Raw genomic sequence first — 16,623 nt, forward strand, 5'->3', positions numbered from 1 at the left:
TGGCAGTCTACAACGTCAGTAACAGTCTGCACAGCCTAGGTCTTTACTAACAGTCTGCGCAGCCTTGGTCTTTCCTAACAGTCTGCATAGTCTTGGTCTTCATTAACAATCTGCAAGATCTTAATAAAGGGAAAATAACTCCCTATTATCTTTGTGAGAACATGCATTTTGTTTACTATTCTTCTTAACATTAGAAAAGGATGACCAAAAGAGTAAAATAATGCTTTGTTTGTTGGTTTACATCGCCATTTCACTCACTGAGCGACAAAAGGATCGGTAGGTAAAGATTTCGTGACAAACAGGTCAAATTAAAGGTCAAAGTCAAAATTCAAAATTATGAAGTCAAAAATTGCAATGCGGTCTTACTTTTTTTTTTTTTACAGTCAGTACAGTATCAAGTCTACATTAAATTGCGAATCATTATTGTTTCCTGTAGTGTGGGGCAGCGCCGGTGGCGGCGGCAACATGTGGTCGGTTTGCAGAGAAGTCCTCATAGTTCAGGAGACCTGAGTCGTGGAATGCTGTCATAGTGGTGACGATGATGAAAGAAATAATAATAATAATAATAATAATAATGTGCGACCTTCATGAGTTGGCGTCTCTTTTCCACAGCACTAACGATGAGACAAGCCAACTAGAGGAGAGAAGTCACCAGGGAAATGTAATACGTATCAGAGTTGGCAGAGGCACACGCTGCTAGATTACGTAACGCAAGGCATAGAGAAACAACAGCCTGGAGACCCGCGAGAACCAGCCATGCTCACACTCTCCGGGATGGCATTGTTGGAACCACATTCTGAAATACTTCCACGCCGTGCCTCCACTACATTTAAAATCTCTCTAGTTGAAGTGGCATGGATTTTTAAGGGCATTTTTATGGTTCTCCAATCGAGGACCACGAGCGGCAGCACCAGAATCTGCGTGAGTGTTTACATTAAGTAGAGATGTGGGATATACAAAAGTTACTTGTCAAGTAGATGATTAAGAAAGAAGAAAAGATAAGAGAGACATGAATGCTTGGTGTGGTGCCGCCATTATACAACACTATCCCTCGCCTCCCCAATGTCGCCTCCCTTACCGCACTGTGAATGGTGCCACGCGTCGGGCTGTCCGTCTCTGTGAGTGGCTGGAACACATCTTGGGAAGGGCGTCAACACGCGGCCCTGGAACCACACACACGCGCGGCCACACGCATCACCATCGCCATCATCAGTGTGTGGGGGAAGACTCGTGGTGCACGGGCGTCACCATCGCCAGCGTGGCCATCGTCACAGTCGCTCCCGTCGCCGCAATCACAATCGATCGTGGCCGGTGATACGATTGTGATTGCAGCGACGGGAGCGATTGTGACGATGGCCGCGCTGGCGATGGTGACGCCCGTGCACCACGAGTCTGCACCCACGCACTGAGGATGCTGATGGTAATTCCGTGTGGCCGTGTGTGTGTGTGGTTCCAGGGCCGCGTGTTGACGCCCTTCTCAAGATGTGTTACAGCCACTCACAGAGACGGACAGCCCGACGCGTGGCATCATTCACAATGCCGTAAGGGAGTGCGGCATTGAGCACGCGGAGGGATCAAGGAGTGCCTCGGTGGTGTGTGCGGCACTTGGCATTCATTCTGGCGACAGTGATGGCCACACTCACTGCAGCGTACAGGCACAGGTACATTGGCCATGTGGAGGGCGTCCTGTCGCCATTATTCTGTGAGGGGCGGGCCTCTGCTGGTGAGTCTTCAGCTTTAGTGTCCCCTTCGGCGGTGTTATCAGGGTCATTATCCTGTGAGGGGCGGGCCTCTGCTGGTGCGTCTTCAGCCTCAGTGTCCCATTCTTCAGTGTCATCTGGATAGTTATCCTCTGAGGGGCGGGCCTCTGCTGGTGCGTCTTCAGCTTTAGTGTCCCCTTCGGCGGTTTCATCAGGGTCATTATCCTGTGAGGGGCGGGCCTCTGCTGGTGCGTCTTCAGCCTCAGTGTCCCCTTCGGTAGTGTCATCTGGGTAGTTATCCTCTGAGGGGCGAGCCTCTGCTGGTGCGTCTTCAGCCTCAGTGTCCCCTTCGGCAGTGTCACCTGGGTAGTTATCCTCTGAGGGGCGGGCCTCTGCTGGTGCGTCTTCAGCCTCAGTGTCCCCTTCGGCGGTATCATATGTGTCATTATCCTGTGAGGGGCGGGCCTCTGCTGGTGCGTCTTCAGCCTCAGTGTCCCCTTCGGTGTTGTCACCTGGGCCATTATCCTCTGGGAGTGCCTTTGTTTCTGTGGCCTCGTCAGTGCTGATTCCAGAGTCAGGCTGGTCGTCTGTGTGGTCATCGTAACTTTGGGTATCTGTTGCAGACAAGCTTGCGGGACCGACGTCTTGCGGAGTGTCATTATACTGTTCCTGCGTCGTCTTGGATGTCCTCATTGCAGTAAAGAGGGAGGAGAGGGAGCGTCGCCACCAGCTGAGCCTTCCGTTGTCTCTCCATTCCTGGTGGGCGCGAATCATCTCCGTTGCGGCGTCAATCTCCTGAGTGAGGGTGCGGAGATTGGCCGCTTCCTCCAGCGTGGCTTGTATCTTTGTAGCCTCTGTCTGTGCTCGCTGGAGTAGGGCACGGCCACTGGCCGCCTGTTTTTCCTGGGCCTTTTGGAGCTGCAGCTTTGTGCTCCGCAAGCGGCCCTCCAGGGCGGCCTTCTGTTCTCGCTGTAACTTGGCATTTTCGTGGGCTTTGCGCTCTGCAGCCTCGCGCCTCTTCTTTGTGGTCTTTATGAGGGCACGAAGGTCCCTGTTGCTTCTGTGGGCAATGGCCTGCAGCCTCTGTACCGTCAAGGACACGTCTAGGAGTCTGTTTTGGTCCTTGACGGATGATTCCTGCAGCGCCCAAGTCTGGCGCTCGTGGTCCTTGCTGCTGAGGAAGGTCTGGAGGCGCTGGAGGCGCTGCTTATACTCCAGCCTCTTGGACTCGAGCACCTCCCACGAGGGTAGCTCATGACACTCGGCAACCTTCAGTGCCAGGCCCACGAAGAACACCAGAGCGATTTCCAGCTTCATTATTTTGAACAGAATAATTTTTATGTAAAGTGTACCGAGTTAAGGTATTCGCTGGAAGATACGAATTCCAAGAAAAGGGAATGGAACAAAATGGGAAGGAATGAGGTTATGTGCAGGGAAGAGAAGGGAGGAAAGGGAGTATGTTAAAGTGGTGATGAGGGGAGGAAAATGGGGATGGTGAAGGGAGGGAGGGATGGAGATACTTGTCTTAAATAGTGACAAAGTTTTTTGGACATTGGAAAGATTTACTTATTTTCCTATTCAAAGATCTCTCTCTCTCTCTCTCTCTCTCTCTCTCTCTCTCTCTCTCTCTCTCTCTCTCTCTCTCTCTCTCTCTCTCTCTGTGTGTGTGTGTGTGTGTGTGTGTGTGTGTGTTTTACGAAAGTGTCATAGTCTTCTTGAAAATTAGCCCCAGACACTTGAAGGCTAGAAGTTCTGCAAAACCAGCCATCCTCTGTGCTGCACACCACAGAGACAGTAATCCTTCAGCAGGACGCGACGGTTTAATCTTGTTGGCCGCCAGCCGCTCTTTTCACCTGGACTGACCGCGGTCAATGATCCTCCTTCCCTAATCTATAAAGGGTGCAGGGAAGTGCCTGTTATTTACGTTCTATTTATTTCTGGTGCAAGTATTATGTAGTACAGTTAACTTATCTGACTTTTTTTTATGTAAGAAAGATACTGGCAAAAAAAAAAAAAAAAAAGAGCGATACAAAGCAACTCCTGATCAGTGAAGACTTATCACCTGCCATCGTCATCCATTGTTCATGTAAGACTCTTGAAGTCATCTAATGTCTTTGCATTTACCAAGTACTTATTAAGTAAATTTCACTCACCTATAGTCCTATTTGTGAACCAATGACCGTTTTTCTTTTAAATCTGATATTACCTAGTTTATGACCATACTTACGAATTCCAACTCGTTCCCTGACTAGAACCTAAATTACCATTCCTTGCTGAGCCCTTTAACCCATTTAAATATCTTATCACCGAGCACCATACGTCTTTCCAGAACCAGAAAATGCAGTTTATGGTGTCAGAAATCTGAACTCATCCTGGTAATCATTCGTGATGTATTCGTCAGGAGTGAGGAAGGCAATTATTAAGCTGACTGTATGCGGAAGCGTGTCAGGAGGCAGACCACGTGATACAAGGAGTCGCGTGATGGAAGGCGTCTCGTGGCAAATACATGGTTTACCTTCACTGACCCTGCTTCCGCGCTACGGTTTCTGAATGAGGTAGGGGCGCGCCACATGTCCATCCATCATGAGGGTAATGTCGCGTCTCGCATTACGAAGGCGGTGAGCGACCCCGTCTGACAATCGATGACGAGACGCGGAAGTTGAGCGTAAGTGACGACCTCCCGCCTATCACCTCCAGATGCCCTGCCGCAGCTTAGCTACACAGTACAAGGCGAGGCGGTGCGAGGAAGGGAAGCCGAGCAGACACGAAGAGTGGGGCAATAAACTTTGAGTCAGGAATAGGACGTTGAGATAACTCTAACTCTCTCGAAAAGTAAAAGTGGGACTTAGCAGAACTCTAACACAAGCACCTGCATCCCCCTCCTCTCTCTCTCTCTCTCTCTCTCTCTCTCTCTCTCTCTCTCTCTCTCTCTCTCTCTCTCTCTCTCTCTTACAGGTACTCGTATTTATCTACTGGGGCGAGAAACAGATGGCATGGCAGTGTCTAGAGGCCGGATGAGAGGCGCTGACGAATAGAGAGAGGACAAAGTCGATATTTTACTGGAGCTGAAAACATCCTTGAAGACCCAAACCCTGCCACGGCGTCTCTGCTTGCCAGCGTTTGTTGCCGGCAGTGGGAAACGTATGGATAACTAAGGAGGGAAGGGACGATGAAAACTTAAAAAAAAAAAGGAAGAAAAGAAACAAAAGGAAAGATGAGAACTGAGATTCGTTAACGTGAAAAAAAAATAAAAACTCTGAAGCAAAACAAAACGAAAAAAAAAATGAAGAACTGAAGAAGGGAGACATACTTGATATTAGAGAAGATATTGGAGAAGGTGGAAAGAAAAGATAGAAAGTATTCCTTCCTACTATAGCTTCGTGCAGAGGACTGTTTGGTTCCATACGACTGTGAATTCAGAGGGACTTGGTGTTGGATGACAAAACAGAGACCAGTGTGAGGAAGTAAGGTACTAAGAGTTCATGCAGAGGTGTATGTCAGGACTCTGGTGTCCGGCAAGAGCAAGGAAAGGATGTGGGGTGCAGAGAAGAGAGGAGGAGAGTTAGGGATCTAAGTGAAAGAGGGAAGGAAGATGGGAGGGAAGGAAGGAATGGAGAAAGGAAGGAGATCAGGAGCAGTAAGGTAGGAAAAGAAGGAAGGATAGAAGGGAAGAAGGAAGGAGGGAACGGAATAAATGAGAGAGGGAGGGAAGGTAAGAAGGGAATAAAGGGAAAGATAAAAGTAAAGAAGGAAAGAACGACAGCAGGGAGGAAAGGAAGAAAGAAGGGAAATAAGGAAGGAAGGAAGGAAGGAAGGAAGGAAGGAAGGAAGGAAGGAAGAAAAGAAAGAACAATAAGGAGAGAAAAAGGACTGGAGAAGGGAAGGAAAGAAGAAAAGAAGAAAAGAAGGAAGGAGGAAAGGAAGAATAAAAGTAAAAATAAAAGAAAAGAGAGAGAAAGAAAGACAGGAACAAACGAGGCGGACATGACACTGAGATTCGTTAACGTGAACCAAGAAAAAAAAAAGATGAACCCAAAACTTTAAAACAAAACAGAAAAAAAAGAAAATAAAAAAAGAAAAAAGAAACTGATGATCGTGTAAAACTGTACATCGAAGGCCAGAACAGGAAAGAAACGCAATCAAGATATACACACAAAAGAAAACTCAGGAAATTAAAACTGTGATAAATGACACAAGGATGGCGGGAGGAGGACGAGGCGTGACTCCAATTAGGGCGGGGAAGGAGGTGCGGAAGGCGCGGAGGAGAGAAAGAATCATAGGCAGGGCGTTAAACAGTAGGCAGTCAGCACTAGGAACTAATGGCGCGGTGCTTGGAGGCGTGGTGGTGGTGGTGGTGGTGGTGGTGGAGAAGGAGGAGGAAGAGATAAAGAAGAACAAGAAGAAGAAGAGCAAAAAGAAGAAGAAGAAGAAGACGCAGAGTAAGACGACGACGACGATGAAAAAGAAGAAGACGAAGAAGAAGAGGAAAAAGAAGAAGAAGAAGAATAAGGAAGACGGGGAGTAGGAGGAGGAGGAGGAGGAGGAGGAGGGAGAAGAGGAGGATAAGGAGGAGGAGGAGGAGAAGGAGGAGGAGAACGCAAACAAGAACAAAGAGGAAAGCACACCACCATCCCCACCACCACCACCACCACCACCACCACCACCACCACCACCAACAACAACAACAACAACAACAACAACAACAAGAGCAAGGTAACGCAAAGAAAGACGGACGATGAGCGTGGGAAGAAAGACGAGAATGAATAGCGTAGGAGGAGGAGGAGGAGGAGGAGGAGGAGGAGGAGGAGGAGGAAGATTACACTCCTTCTCAGCCTTCGTGTCTTGCTATCGACCTTCCACTTCTTGCCTTCCAGAATGAGATCCAGACACCACCACCATCACCATCACCACCACCACCACCACCATCACCACCAACACCCTCCGTGACTCGTGAAGGTCCATTTGGTGATAGTATTGGAAAGAGAAGGAGGAGGAAAAGGAGGAGTAGTAATAGTAGTAGTAGTAGGAGGAAGAGGAGGAGGAGGAGGAGGAGGAGGAGGAGGAGGAGGAGGAGGAGGAGGAGGAGGAAAGAAAGAAACAAGAACAATAAACCCAAGAATAACTAGAACAGCAAATAAAAGAACAAGGAAGAGGAGAGAAAAGGATAAAAGGAAGTAACTAAAGAAAGGAGGACAAGAAAGTTAAGAACATGGAAAACAAGTAAAGAACGAAAGAGAAAAATGGAAAAGGAAAGAACACGTAAAAAAAAAAAACAAGGAAAAAAATAACAATGATGAAAACTATGCCAAAAAAAATAATCATAAAACAAACATCAAAGCAGAATTGTAATGAAAATAATGATGATAATGACAATAACGACGAGGGCAATGATGATGACGATGATGATGATGATGATGATGATGATGATGACAACAATGACTACCAGACACAAAGAAACACACCATTACTGCTTGCATGACCACTACCACCACCACCCATGACCACTACCACCACCACCACCACCAACACCACTACCACCACCACCAATGCACGTGCACCAACTAACTTTATACCCACAGAGAATGAGGAAAGTTACACTAGAGACACGTAGTACACACGAAGCGCATTACATCACGGCGTGAATTATAGAACACTTGGTCTGAGTCCGCCACGAGTCTGGGATATAACTGGACTGTTCAGCTGTGTATGTGTATGTTGTGTGTTTGTGTGTGTGTTAAGAGACAGTTGTACGTGTGTGTGGTGAGTTTGGGTGCTAAACAGATGGGTATTGGGTACACTGAGTTCTGTCGTGTGTAAGAGAGAGGAGGTGGGAAGTGTGTGTGTCCTGTTCTTCTTTTCCTACTTCCTTCCTTATCGTTCTATTCTTCCCTGTGTGTGTGTGTGTGTGTGTGTGTGTGTGTGTGTGTGTGTGTGTGTGAGTGGTACGTATACAGGTAAGTAATAGTAAGCCTACCAGCAAACACTGCCCGCCACTCAAGACTCCAGAACACCTCTACTTTACATCCTCAGCCTCACACGCCTCAGTAAGCCTTTAAACCCTCAAGCCCTCGACATGCTCTCCGTCATCACCATTACCCTCAGCCTCACTGCCTCAACCGGCGCGCCTCACACCCACCACACGGCCACGCAACACACCTTCATCCTTCCTTATTGTGTCTGTCTTATCCTGTCCTTCCTTCTCTCCTTCCTTCTTATCGCTCTGTTCTTCCCTGTGTCTCCTTTCCTTTCTTTCTCTTTGTGTCTTAATATCGCGCTGACAATCCTTGCTTGGTCTTGCTTTTTTCCTTCATTCATTCCTTCTTCCTCCTCCTCTCTTTAGTCCTGTCCTATCCTTTCCTATCTTGTCCTCAGTCCCTTCCTTCTCTTTCCTGTCCTATCCTATCTTGTTCTTCCGTCTCTTCCTTTCTCCTCATTCAACACAACCCTCCTGCTGTCCTCGTCGCCTTCACAATGGAGCCCCCATCCTCCCCGCCTCCCGCCGCTCATTTCCAAGGTAGGGAATTTCGCCTCTCGATAATAAAGGTGCAGAGTGGGCCGCTATAATTATACCTGATGTTTATGGCTGGCGAGTAATACAGCGAGGCGAAGATTACTGGTGTTTGCCTGAGGTATACTTTGCTCACCTCCCTACTGGCCGACCCTCCTCTATTCCATGTCCTGCCGCCACTACTACCTCCTCCCTACCTGCTCTTGCTCCTCCTTAGTCTAGCTCGTAACTCCAGCAACAAGCTTACTACAAAAGGAGGAAAGAGAAGGAGTTTTAATGGAGGTTTACGACACCTCCTGTGCTGCTTTCAGGAGTAATGAACAAAGATAGCCAGAAGAAAAAGAGGAGGCTGGTTCAACACTTTCATTCGTCATTCATATTCACTGCCGGGGAAATGAAGAGAAACACCAACAACGTGAGAAGTGGGAAATAATGATGAAGGAGGGAAAATAAAAGGCGGAGATGAAGAGGTGATATAGTGCGAGAGAGAGAGAGAGAGAGAGAGAGAGAGAGAGAGAGAGAGAGAGAGAGAGAGAGAGAGAGAGAGAGAGAGAGAGAGAGAGAGAGAGAGAGATAAGAATAAAGAGGAAGGAAAGTCGAGTAAAAGTGAATGGGAGAGATGTGAAGTAAGGCAAGGGAAATATGATAAAAAGGAAGAGGTGGAGGAGGAGCAAGAAGACAAACACATCATGATAAAGAAGTCATGGAGAAAGATTAACAGTGTGTCTGAAGATGAAAGGAGAAGAGGAAGATGAAGGAAATAAGACACTGATGATCAAAAGAGGAATGCAACACGCGAGGAAAAGGGAGAGGGAAAACAGAAAGAGGAATTGAAGGAAAAAGAGGATACAGTAAAGGAGAAAAGTTAAATAATGAAGCGAAAAGAGGAGGGGGAGGAAAAATATAATTGGAGAAGGAGGGAAACAAAGAGAAAAGAAGTATAGGAAAAAAAAATGAGTGGGAGAAGAAAGGGAGCAGACAAAAAGAAAAATATATGGGGAAACAAGAGAAAAAAATGAAGAAGTGAGGGAAAAGATTAATACAACGAGAGCGGAAAAGAGCTTAAAAGTCGAGGGTAAAGAAGACAGAGAAAAATGAAGAGTGTAAAGAGCAAGCAAGAGGGAAAAAGAAGACCAAAAAGTCAAGAAAACAGGAATAAAGTAAGTAACAGAGACCAGAAAGAGAAACAGCAACGAAAATTCACAACAAGTTTCAAGAGAAGAGAAAAAAAATAAAATAAAACGAGAGAAAAGGAAAAAGAAAAATCAAGAGAAAGGTTAAGAAAAAAAACAGAAATAAAGTAATTAAATACGTAACAGAGGCAAGACAGAAACAAAGAGGGAATCACGCCATGTTTGAAGGGAGAGAAGTGACACCAGCGCCCCCAAGTCTCATCAACAACAGGTAACACGGCTTTGTCTACCACCCGCACCACCCTGGAGCGGAGAGAGGGAGGCTGGGCAGGCAGGGGACGGATGTGGGAGTCCTTTGTTGCAGCTCTTAAAGATTTGGTCCACCCACGCACACACTAGTACGTAGCGAGGGTCCTACTGAGCTCTCTCTCTCTCTCTCTCTCTCTCTCTCTCTCTCTCTCTCTCTCTCTCTCTCTCTCTCTCTCTCTTTCTAGGTTTTTTCTTTTATTTTTTCACATTTCTTCATTTCTCCTTTTATATCTCATTTTCCTCTTCGCTTTTTCTTCTTTCCTCTTCTCTCTCTCCCTCTAGTTTTTTTCCTCGATTTCTTTTCACTTTACTTACTTTTCTCTTATTTGTCCTCATCCTCCTTATTTTTCATTTTTCTCTTCCCTCTTTTTAATTCTTCCCTCTTATCTTTTCTCTTTATCGACCTTTTCCCTTGTTTTTCTTGTGGTAATCTTCTCTCTCTCCCATCTCTCTCCACCATCCATCCACCCACCCCCATCATTACCTCATTAAGGGTCTAGGTGGGCGTCGCTATTCTCAGTTTCACTATTGACAAAGAAGGGGTGACGGTACAATGTGAGGTAATGGAAGGCAGCCGAGGCCACTGACCCCTCCCCGGCTGGCGGCACTTGGCACCCACCAGGCCGGCGCGAGGCGTGGAGTGGCTGTGATAGTCTTCCAGGGTGACGGAGACGATTATTGCAGTGAGAGATCAAAGGGAAACAAGAACCCGTGAATAATTAGTGTTGGATGTGTGCTTTTCCTCGGTGGTACAAGGGAGGTGGGCTTGAAGGAGGGTGGGAGGGGGGCAAGGGAAGGGAAGGGAAGGAAACGAAAAGGGAGGAAAGGAAAGGAAGAGGGAGAAGGATGCATGGGTGGAAATAGATAGGGGTGGTAAAAAAAAGTGAAGGAAAGGAAGAAAATGAGACGAAAAAGGAAATGGAAGAAAAGAAGGGAGGGAGAGAGGGAGGAAGGGAGGGAGGGAGGGGGGTAGGAAGGGAGGAAGGTGATGGAGGGCCGGGAAAGATGACAAGCGGCTTTCCAAAACAGTAAATATAAATCTAATTTAATGAGAAGAATCTTATTTCTGTGATTAATTTAGTGCAAACTTTTCTGGCTCCAAATAAATATCGATATGAAGTAGAGATGTCAGTTTTGAATTCGAGGGAACTAGACGAATCTCTTGTTTTAGGGCAAAGTAATTTTCATTTTGACTTGAGAGTCCAAACTTGTCTAATAACCAAATAAATGAAAATGTAAAGATGTTAGTTTTGACAATGTACTTCGCAAAACCTTTCTATAAACCAAGGAAATTTAAAACAAGAAAAATAATCTTACTTCTGGAGGTGAGTACGAAGTGTAAGGTTCTGGCTTAACGCAATAAGCATAAAAATATCACCTTTGAATTTAGTTAAGAGAGTGTAAGTTTTTCTAATTACCAAATAAATATTAGTCTGGAATTCGGCTGTGAGTACGGGCTTTTATAATTACCAAATAACGCAACTGTAAAAATATCAAGTACGAAAGAAATGTAAGTAACGAGGAGAGCACGCATGAAAGGCGCGGAGGTGCTGATGACGTCACACACACACGAGGGAAAACACGCTTCGTTAATACCCCGCCTTCATGCATGTAATTACCGCGACCCGCACAACTTAATACGAGAATCAGCGCTGAACAGTTTGGTGAATGTTATTTTTTGCCGAACATCCTGCAATCTATCCATGAAGCGCAATCACGTGATGCCTCATAATTCACAGTCTTCACAGGAAAACACTAGGCGGATCGATGCAGCTCTAAATATAACACCAGTAAAGAGATGAAATTATGTTGAATACCGCGGGAAATGTTAGGTTTGTGTGTATCATTAGACGTGAGACTCCAGAGAAGTTTGGTTGGGGAGTGACGATACCTCTGCGGTGGGCGGTGGCGACCTCTCAAAACAAACTTCTAACGCACATTACTAAAACAACTCCCCTCAAGAATCTTACTTATAAATCTTACCACTGATACGGGAACTAGTAGGAAGGCTTGTTTCCTGCAGGTTGTCAGTGGAAAGGAGAAGGTTCGCTCTAAGTATAATCTGATACTTTTTCCCTCATATTTTGATGTTTTTATAATTGAATACAGTCAGTAATTGGGTTGTTAGTGCTTTAAAAGATTACATGGATTTATAGATAATGATGACAGGTGGGGACTGCTACGTATTGGGAAGACGGCTTCTTGCACCTTTCTTTATTTTCTTAGGTTCTTATATTCTTCTCTCGCTTCATACAGCCTCGCCCCATAATGCTTACTGATCGCCTCGGGAGCTTCCGATACAATATTACTAAGCAAATACCAAACTGACCATGACATGAATATCGATGTGAGCCACAGACGCATTACTTGAGGTCTAGGTAAAAGGAATCATTCAGTTGAGGTCCTTGACACTTCACAGAGGACAAGGTCAGGGTAAAGGACAACAGTCGCTCCTGTGCACGCCTAATATAAAACACCCATATGTGTTGGGTGTCGAGGCAGTGCAGGTTGAGACAGGTACTTGATTATCTCTTGAATTCAATTGTCACAGGATAAAACAACCGAAACAACCACGACTTGTATTCAGAAGGCAGCACGGAAGCTAGTCAGCAGCCCACGTGAGAGTAACGATTGGCAGGCAGGTCACTCAACCCACCACTTACACCGGGACACCTCCTCCCCCTCACTACTGCCACCACAAACCTCCAGTACTGCGCACCACGAGTCAGCCGCGACGACTTACAACATGTTATATCGCGTGCCCCGTGCAGGTGTTGGTTAGGGAAGGAGTGTTAGGTAATCCAGGCAGCTACCCACCACGAATGACCAGGCCCGACCCCTGCATATGTACTGGGGCTGCCGTGAGGTGATCATTCGTCCATCTTTATGACTCAGCTTGCCACGTATCATGATTATAGGAAATGAATCTTTAGTAATACACACCGGTAGCTTTCCGCGTATCGCACTGCGCTGCAAGACGCTGGAACGTTTCATCGTCACGGTCAACTAATAAGAAACTCTACCGCTGATTCGCCGCACTTGATTCACTACGCTGAGACCGTTTTTTCAAATCTTTCAGCGTCTTCACTACTTTCAGCAAGTTTTTGTGAAGGTTTTGGGGTTCTGAGGGGCGATTTTCAAGTGCGTTCTTAAATATAATCGTACTTTAACACTGATTCCGTATCCCCAATGGGTAAACACCTGTGAGAACCCGAGTAATAACCTTCGCTGCTTTTGAAAATATATCTTATGAGGGAGCAAAACGTTTCAAAATACGGGCCGTGAGTCGCGACAAGTTGAACTAATGCTCTGCAGACTCAGCGGAATTCAGCACAGGAATAGACACAACGTCGCTCCAGGAATGTTCAACGTGTGGCACCTGACGGCGGCACTGTCGTCCTCCGGGTTAATTAACAGTCATGTGGGAGCGCGAGGGACGTCACGGCACACACGACGACCACCTGACACTTGCCGCGTCTCTGAATGCCCTGCAATATCTCAGCATTATGAGAACTTACACTGACACTAATTGCTGATGAAGGCCGCGCGGCAGAGAAGTTACGATGAGAACTGAGAATATAAATACGTTTTCATAATACATATTCATACCACATGACTGTTTGTTGCCTATGATGATGCTGATGAAACAAACAATCAGCAGAAAAATCTCTGGAAAATATTACAGCAAGGATGGAAGCTGGTGCAAGTAAAATGTATCATACGAAAGTGGATGGATAAATTGCGTAGTGAATAAATGAGTAAATTCTTAAACTTTCATACGGCCAATGACTGCGTTTTCCTCTCACACTAAAGCATATTCTACTTGATAAAGTCATTATTTGTCCAGTTCCGGCGATGACAAACTCATGCACACTATGCTTCTGTCCCACACACCACAAGATTTTGCTAATTCACTACCACATTGAGAACTTTAACTATATCGGCCTGATTTTTACATCTATTTCAGAGTAGTAACAGTCTCACATCCACGTGTTGGTGTCTCACTGACTAGGCTCTTATCTCACAATCACAAAGTCATATTTTCCATCTTGACGGTAAGAGAACCAAACTTTTTTTTTTTTTATCACTACTCGTCTATAGTAAGATAACATTAAGGTCTATATTAAGAGAACTATTTTTTTTTTTTTTTTTTTAGAACTACCTACTCGTCTACAGCATAACATTTAACGTCTACGGTCTACATTCCTCGGTGGCACACAGGTCAGAGCGTGGCTGCTCCTCACTTGCTCCCATTCCTTCCACCTCGAGTAGCAGTGGCCGTGCGGATATGTGTAGACAGGCACGCATAATTGTCTGGAAGAATGCAGCGGCTCTCCACCAATGCTCAGGTGTTAAAATATCGCGCAAATCTTTCCTCTTTCCTTCGATCTGTAGATAACAATCACCCCTGCTAGTTTGTGAATAAGTGATAGACTTTCTGTGCAGGCAGTGGGTTGTTTATTAATATGTAATCTTATTTCAAACGCTTCCTTTTTTCATCAGTATTACTTTCAAAGACCTCAGATGTGATTATTCGTGTTGTTTTAATTGTTTTCATATTGATGATGCAGAATCCTTGTTTACCTACCCCTAGAATCATGAAAACCTTTGAAAACTTCTAAAAACTTTCACTAGAGCCTGTTAAAAGTTGTCTACGTAGCGAGATGAAACGTTTACGTAAGAATACGGACCTTAGTTTCAGACCAGCACAAGACTGCAGTCCCTCTTAACATGCTTGGGTCACAACAGGCAAAGGTATCACCATCTCCTACGGACCTCCCTTGACGTCACACACGGACCCTTGGGTGGTGGTTCAACGCACTGTGACGTGTGAATTCCTACCAGGCCAGATGAAGGGAGGCTCGGAGAGGCATCACTCAACCCTTATATATTATTCAAGCTGCCAGTTCGGTCACCAGGTTCAAGCCGATTGTTACTCCAATATGCAGCCACGTGACATGAGTCGATACCACCGCCCGCTGAGACACAATGTACACACTACACTACTAATACGTCCAACTCGAGCTGACAAAAGTCTCTACTCTTTTTATGGGCCTGACACAACAGTCCTTAATGGAACACTTCGATAATATAGTTAGGTCCTTACTTCGTCAAGTTAATGCAATCGAACGTCAACAATGAAGGAAGTGGGTCGTGGCGGTCAGGAAGGAGCACCCCCCACGCTCACCTCATCCCTCCTGCACCGCCTGCATAATGAACGACCCTGGCCTCTGCCCAACCTTGCTTAAGAATGACCGTGGCGACCTGACCTAAATCACCCCCACGCACCACCACTTCCACAAACGTCTATATAAGTGTGGCCTATCAGACACCACCTCTCTGTAAGTGTGGTCGCCATGCATCAAAATTAATCACATAATGGTAGCAAAAACATTATCTAATTTACAGTACAGTGTAATTACTTCCGGATAACAATGTGTATAAAAAAGCTCTGGTATATTTCTTTAATCTTGATAACGGGAGGAAAAGAAAAGAGAAGAAGAAAAAAAAAGAAAAAAAAAAACATTCCCTGGCATGTAATGAAAACAAGCAGAACCATTAACTACTCAAGGAGAACAATTTACGATGGCAGAAAATTTCTCCAAAGAATTCTCTAAATAAACTTAGCGATACGTATGACATATCTTTCCCTTCTCCTTCCTGATGGCTCTTGTAGCTCAGGGATGCAGGGACCGCATTCTCAAACGCTCCGGCGACTTACCACAAACGTTTCAGCGCCTTAACTACTACTAATTGTAACAGAGTATAGTGGAAGTTAGGGTTTCCAAGAGTGTTTTCATGAATCTAGTGGCAGTTTAACAAAATATCTGTATAATCAATGGAATAAGAACTTAAAAATGTGATTAATTACATGTGATCTTTGAAAATTTGTCTGAGAGGTGAGACCTTTTTAAAAATAAGGGTCTCGGAGGTTCGCGTGCTTTGGATAACGCGGCGTGTGAAATCCTTGTTGTCCTTAGTTATTTTCTTTCACCAGTCCTTTGTATAACCTCAACGTTGCTAAGTTAGGTGTGTGTGTGTGTGTGTGTGTGTGTTTTTGTGTGAGGGGAATAGACGCCTTGACTAACAGATAAAAAGCGAATCTTCCTCACGTTCGAATCTTGCTCAGTCTTGGTCGGTAATTATCTCGGGGTATTAATACATTCCTTAGTAGTGGTGGTGGTGGTAGTGGTGGTGCTCTCTCTGTGTGTGTGTGTGTGTGTGTGTGTGTGTGTGTGTGTGTGTGTGTGTTTATCTTAAATACTAATACAATTTCCCAGGGCAGTGCGAACAAACTGCCGGATTAAATTCAAGCTCACGGCCTGTTTATCTAAGGGAATTAAAAACGCTCAAGTTACGAGGAAAAGTTTCGACCGTGTAAACAAATGAGGTGTTCAAGTGTGTGGCAAATAAACTTTATAGCTTGCACGAGGCGCTTACTTGTTCACGGCGTCACGGGAAATTACTGAATTCCTTACTTTATTTCCTCATTTGTGGTGAAAAGCTGTTATTTAGAGAGAGAGAGAGAGAGAGAGAGAGAGAGTCCTGGCATCATTACAGTTACAAGACTCAACCAAGTCACATCTATCTCTTACCTCTCTCCTCCTCCCATTGCTTCTTCTTGCGTTCCAGGAGTGACATGTGCTTGGTGGATGTCATGCCGCCCCCGACACTTACGCCGGGGCTGTGGGCTCGCTGCTGCTGCTGCTGCTGCTGGCTGGCTGGGGATGCACGTGGCGACTCATTAGCCCTCCCGTACAGTATCTCCTGTAGGCGGGAGCTGTTGTGGCTGGGCTGCACCTTGCCGCCTCTTACACCAGGGACTCCCGAGCTCTCTGGGACCGGAGAGGCAGTACCCGCGGCACCCTCAGCTAAAAGACTGGTTTTCACGAAGCCCCAAAGATTGTTCTCTCTTTCAAGCGGCTTTTCAGAGGAATCTTTATCACTTATTTGAGGAGCTGCAGGATCTTTG

The 16,623-nt window shown here is 45.7% G+C and overlaps 1 protein-coding gene across 1 annotated transcript; it reads right to left on the reverse strand.

Annotated features, from left to right (window-relative positions):
* Window positions 1-973: 973 nt before the first annotated feature.
* Window positions 974-3,060, reverse strand: LOC135094098 (dentin sialophosphoprotein-like). The gene has a single exon (XM_063993893.1). The coding sequence runs from the start codon at window positions 3,015-3,017 to the stop codon at window positions 1,575-1,577; it is 1,443 nt and encodes a 480-aa protein (XP_063849963.1). The 5' UTR covers window positions 3,018-3,060; the 3' UTR covers window positions 974-1,574.
* Between the last annotated feature and the right edge of the window lie 13,563 nt (window positions 3,061-16,623).

The sequence above is a fragment of the Scylla paramamosain genome, chromosome 44, assembly GCF_035594125.1.
Source record: "Scylla paramamosain isolate STU-SP2022 chromosome 44, ASM3559412v1, whole genome shotgun sequence".
Lineage (NCBI taxonomy): Eukaryota > Metazoa > Arthropoda > Malacostraca > Decapoda > Portunidae > Scylla > Scylla paramamosain.

Excerpts from the sequence above, each read along its gene's own strand:
- LOC135094098 (XM_063993893.1), bottom strand. The coding sequence starts at position 3,017 with ATGAAGCTGGAAATCGCTCTGGTGTTCTTCGTGGGCCTGGCACTGAAG.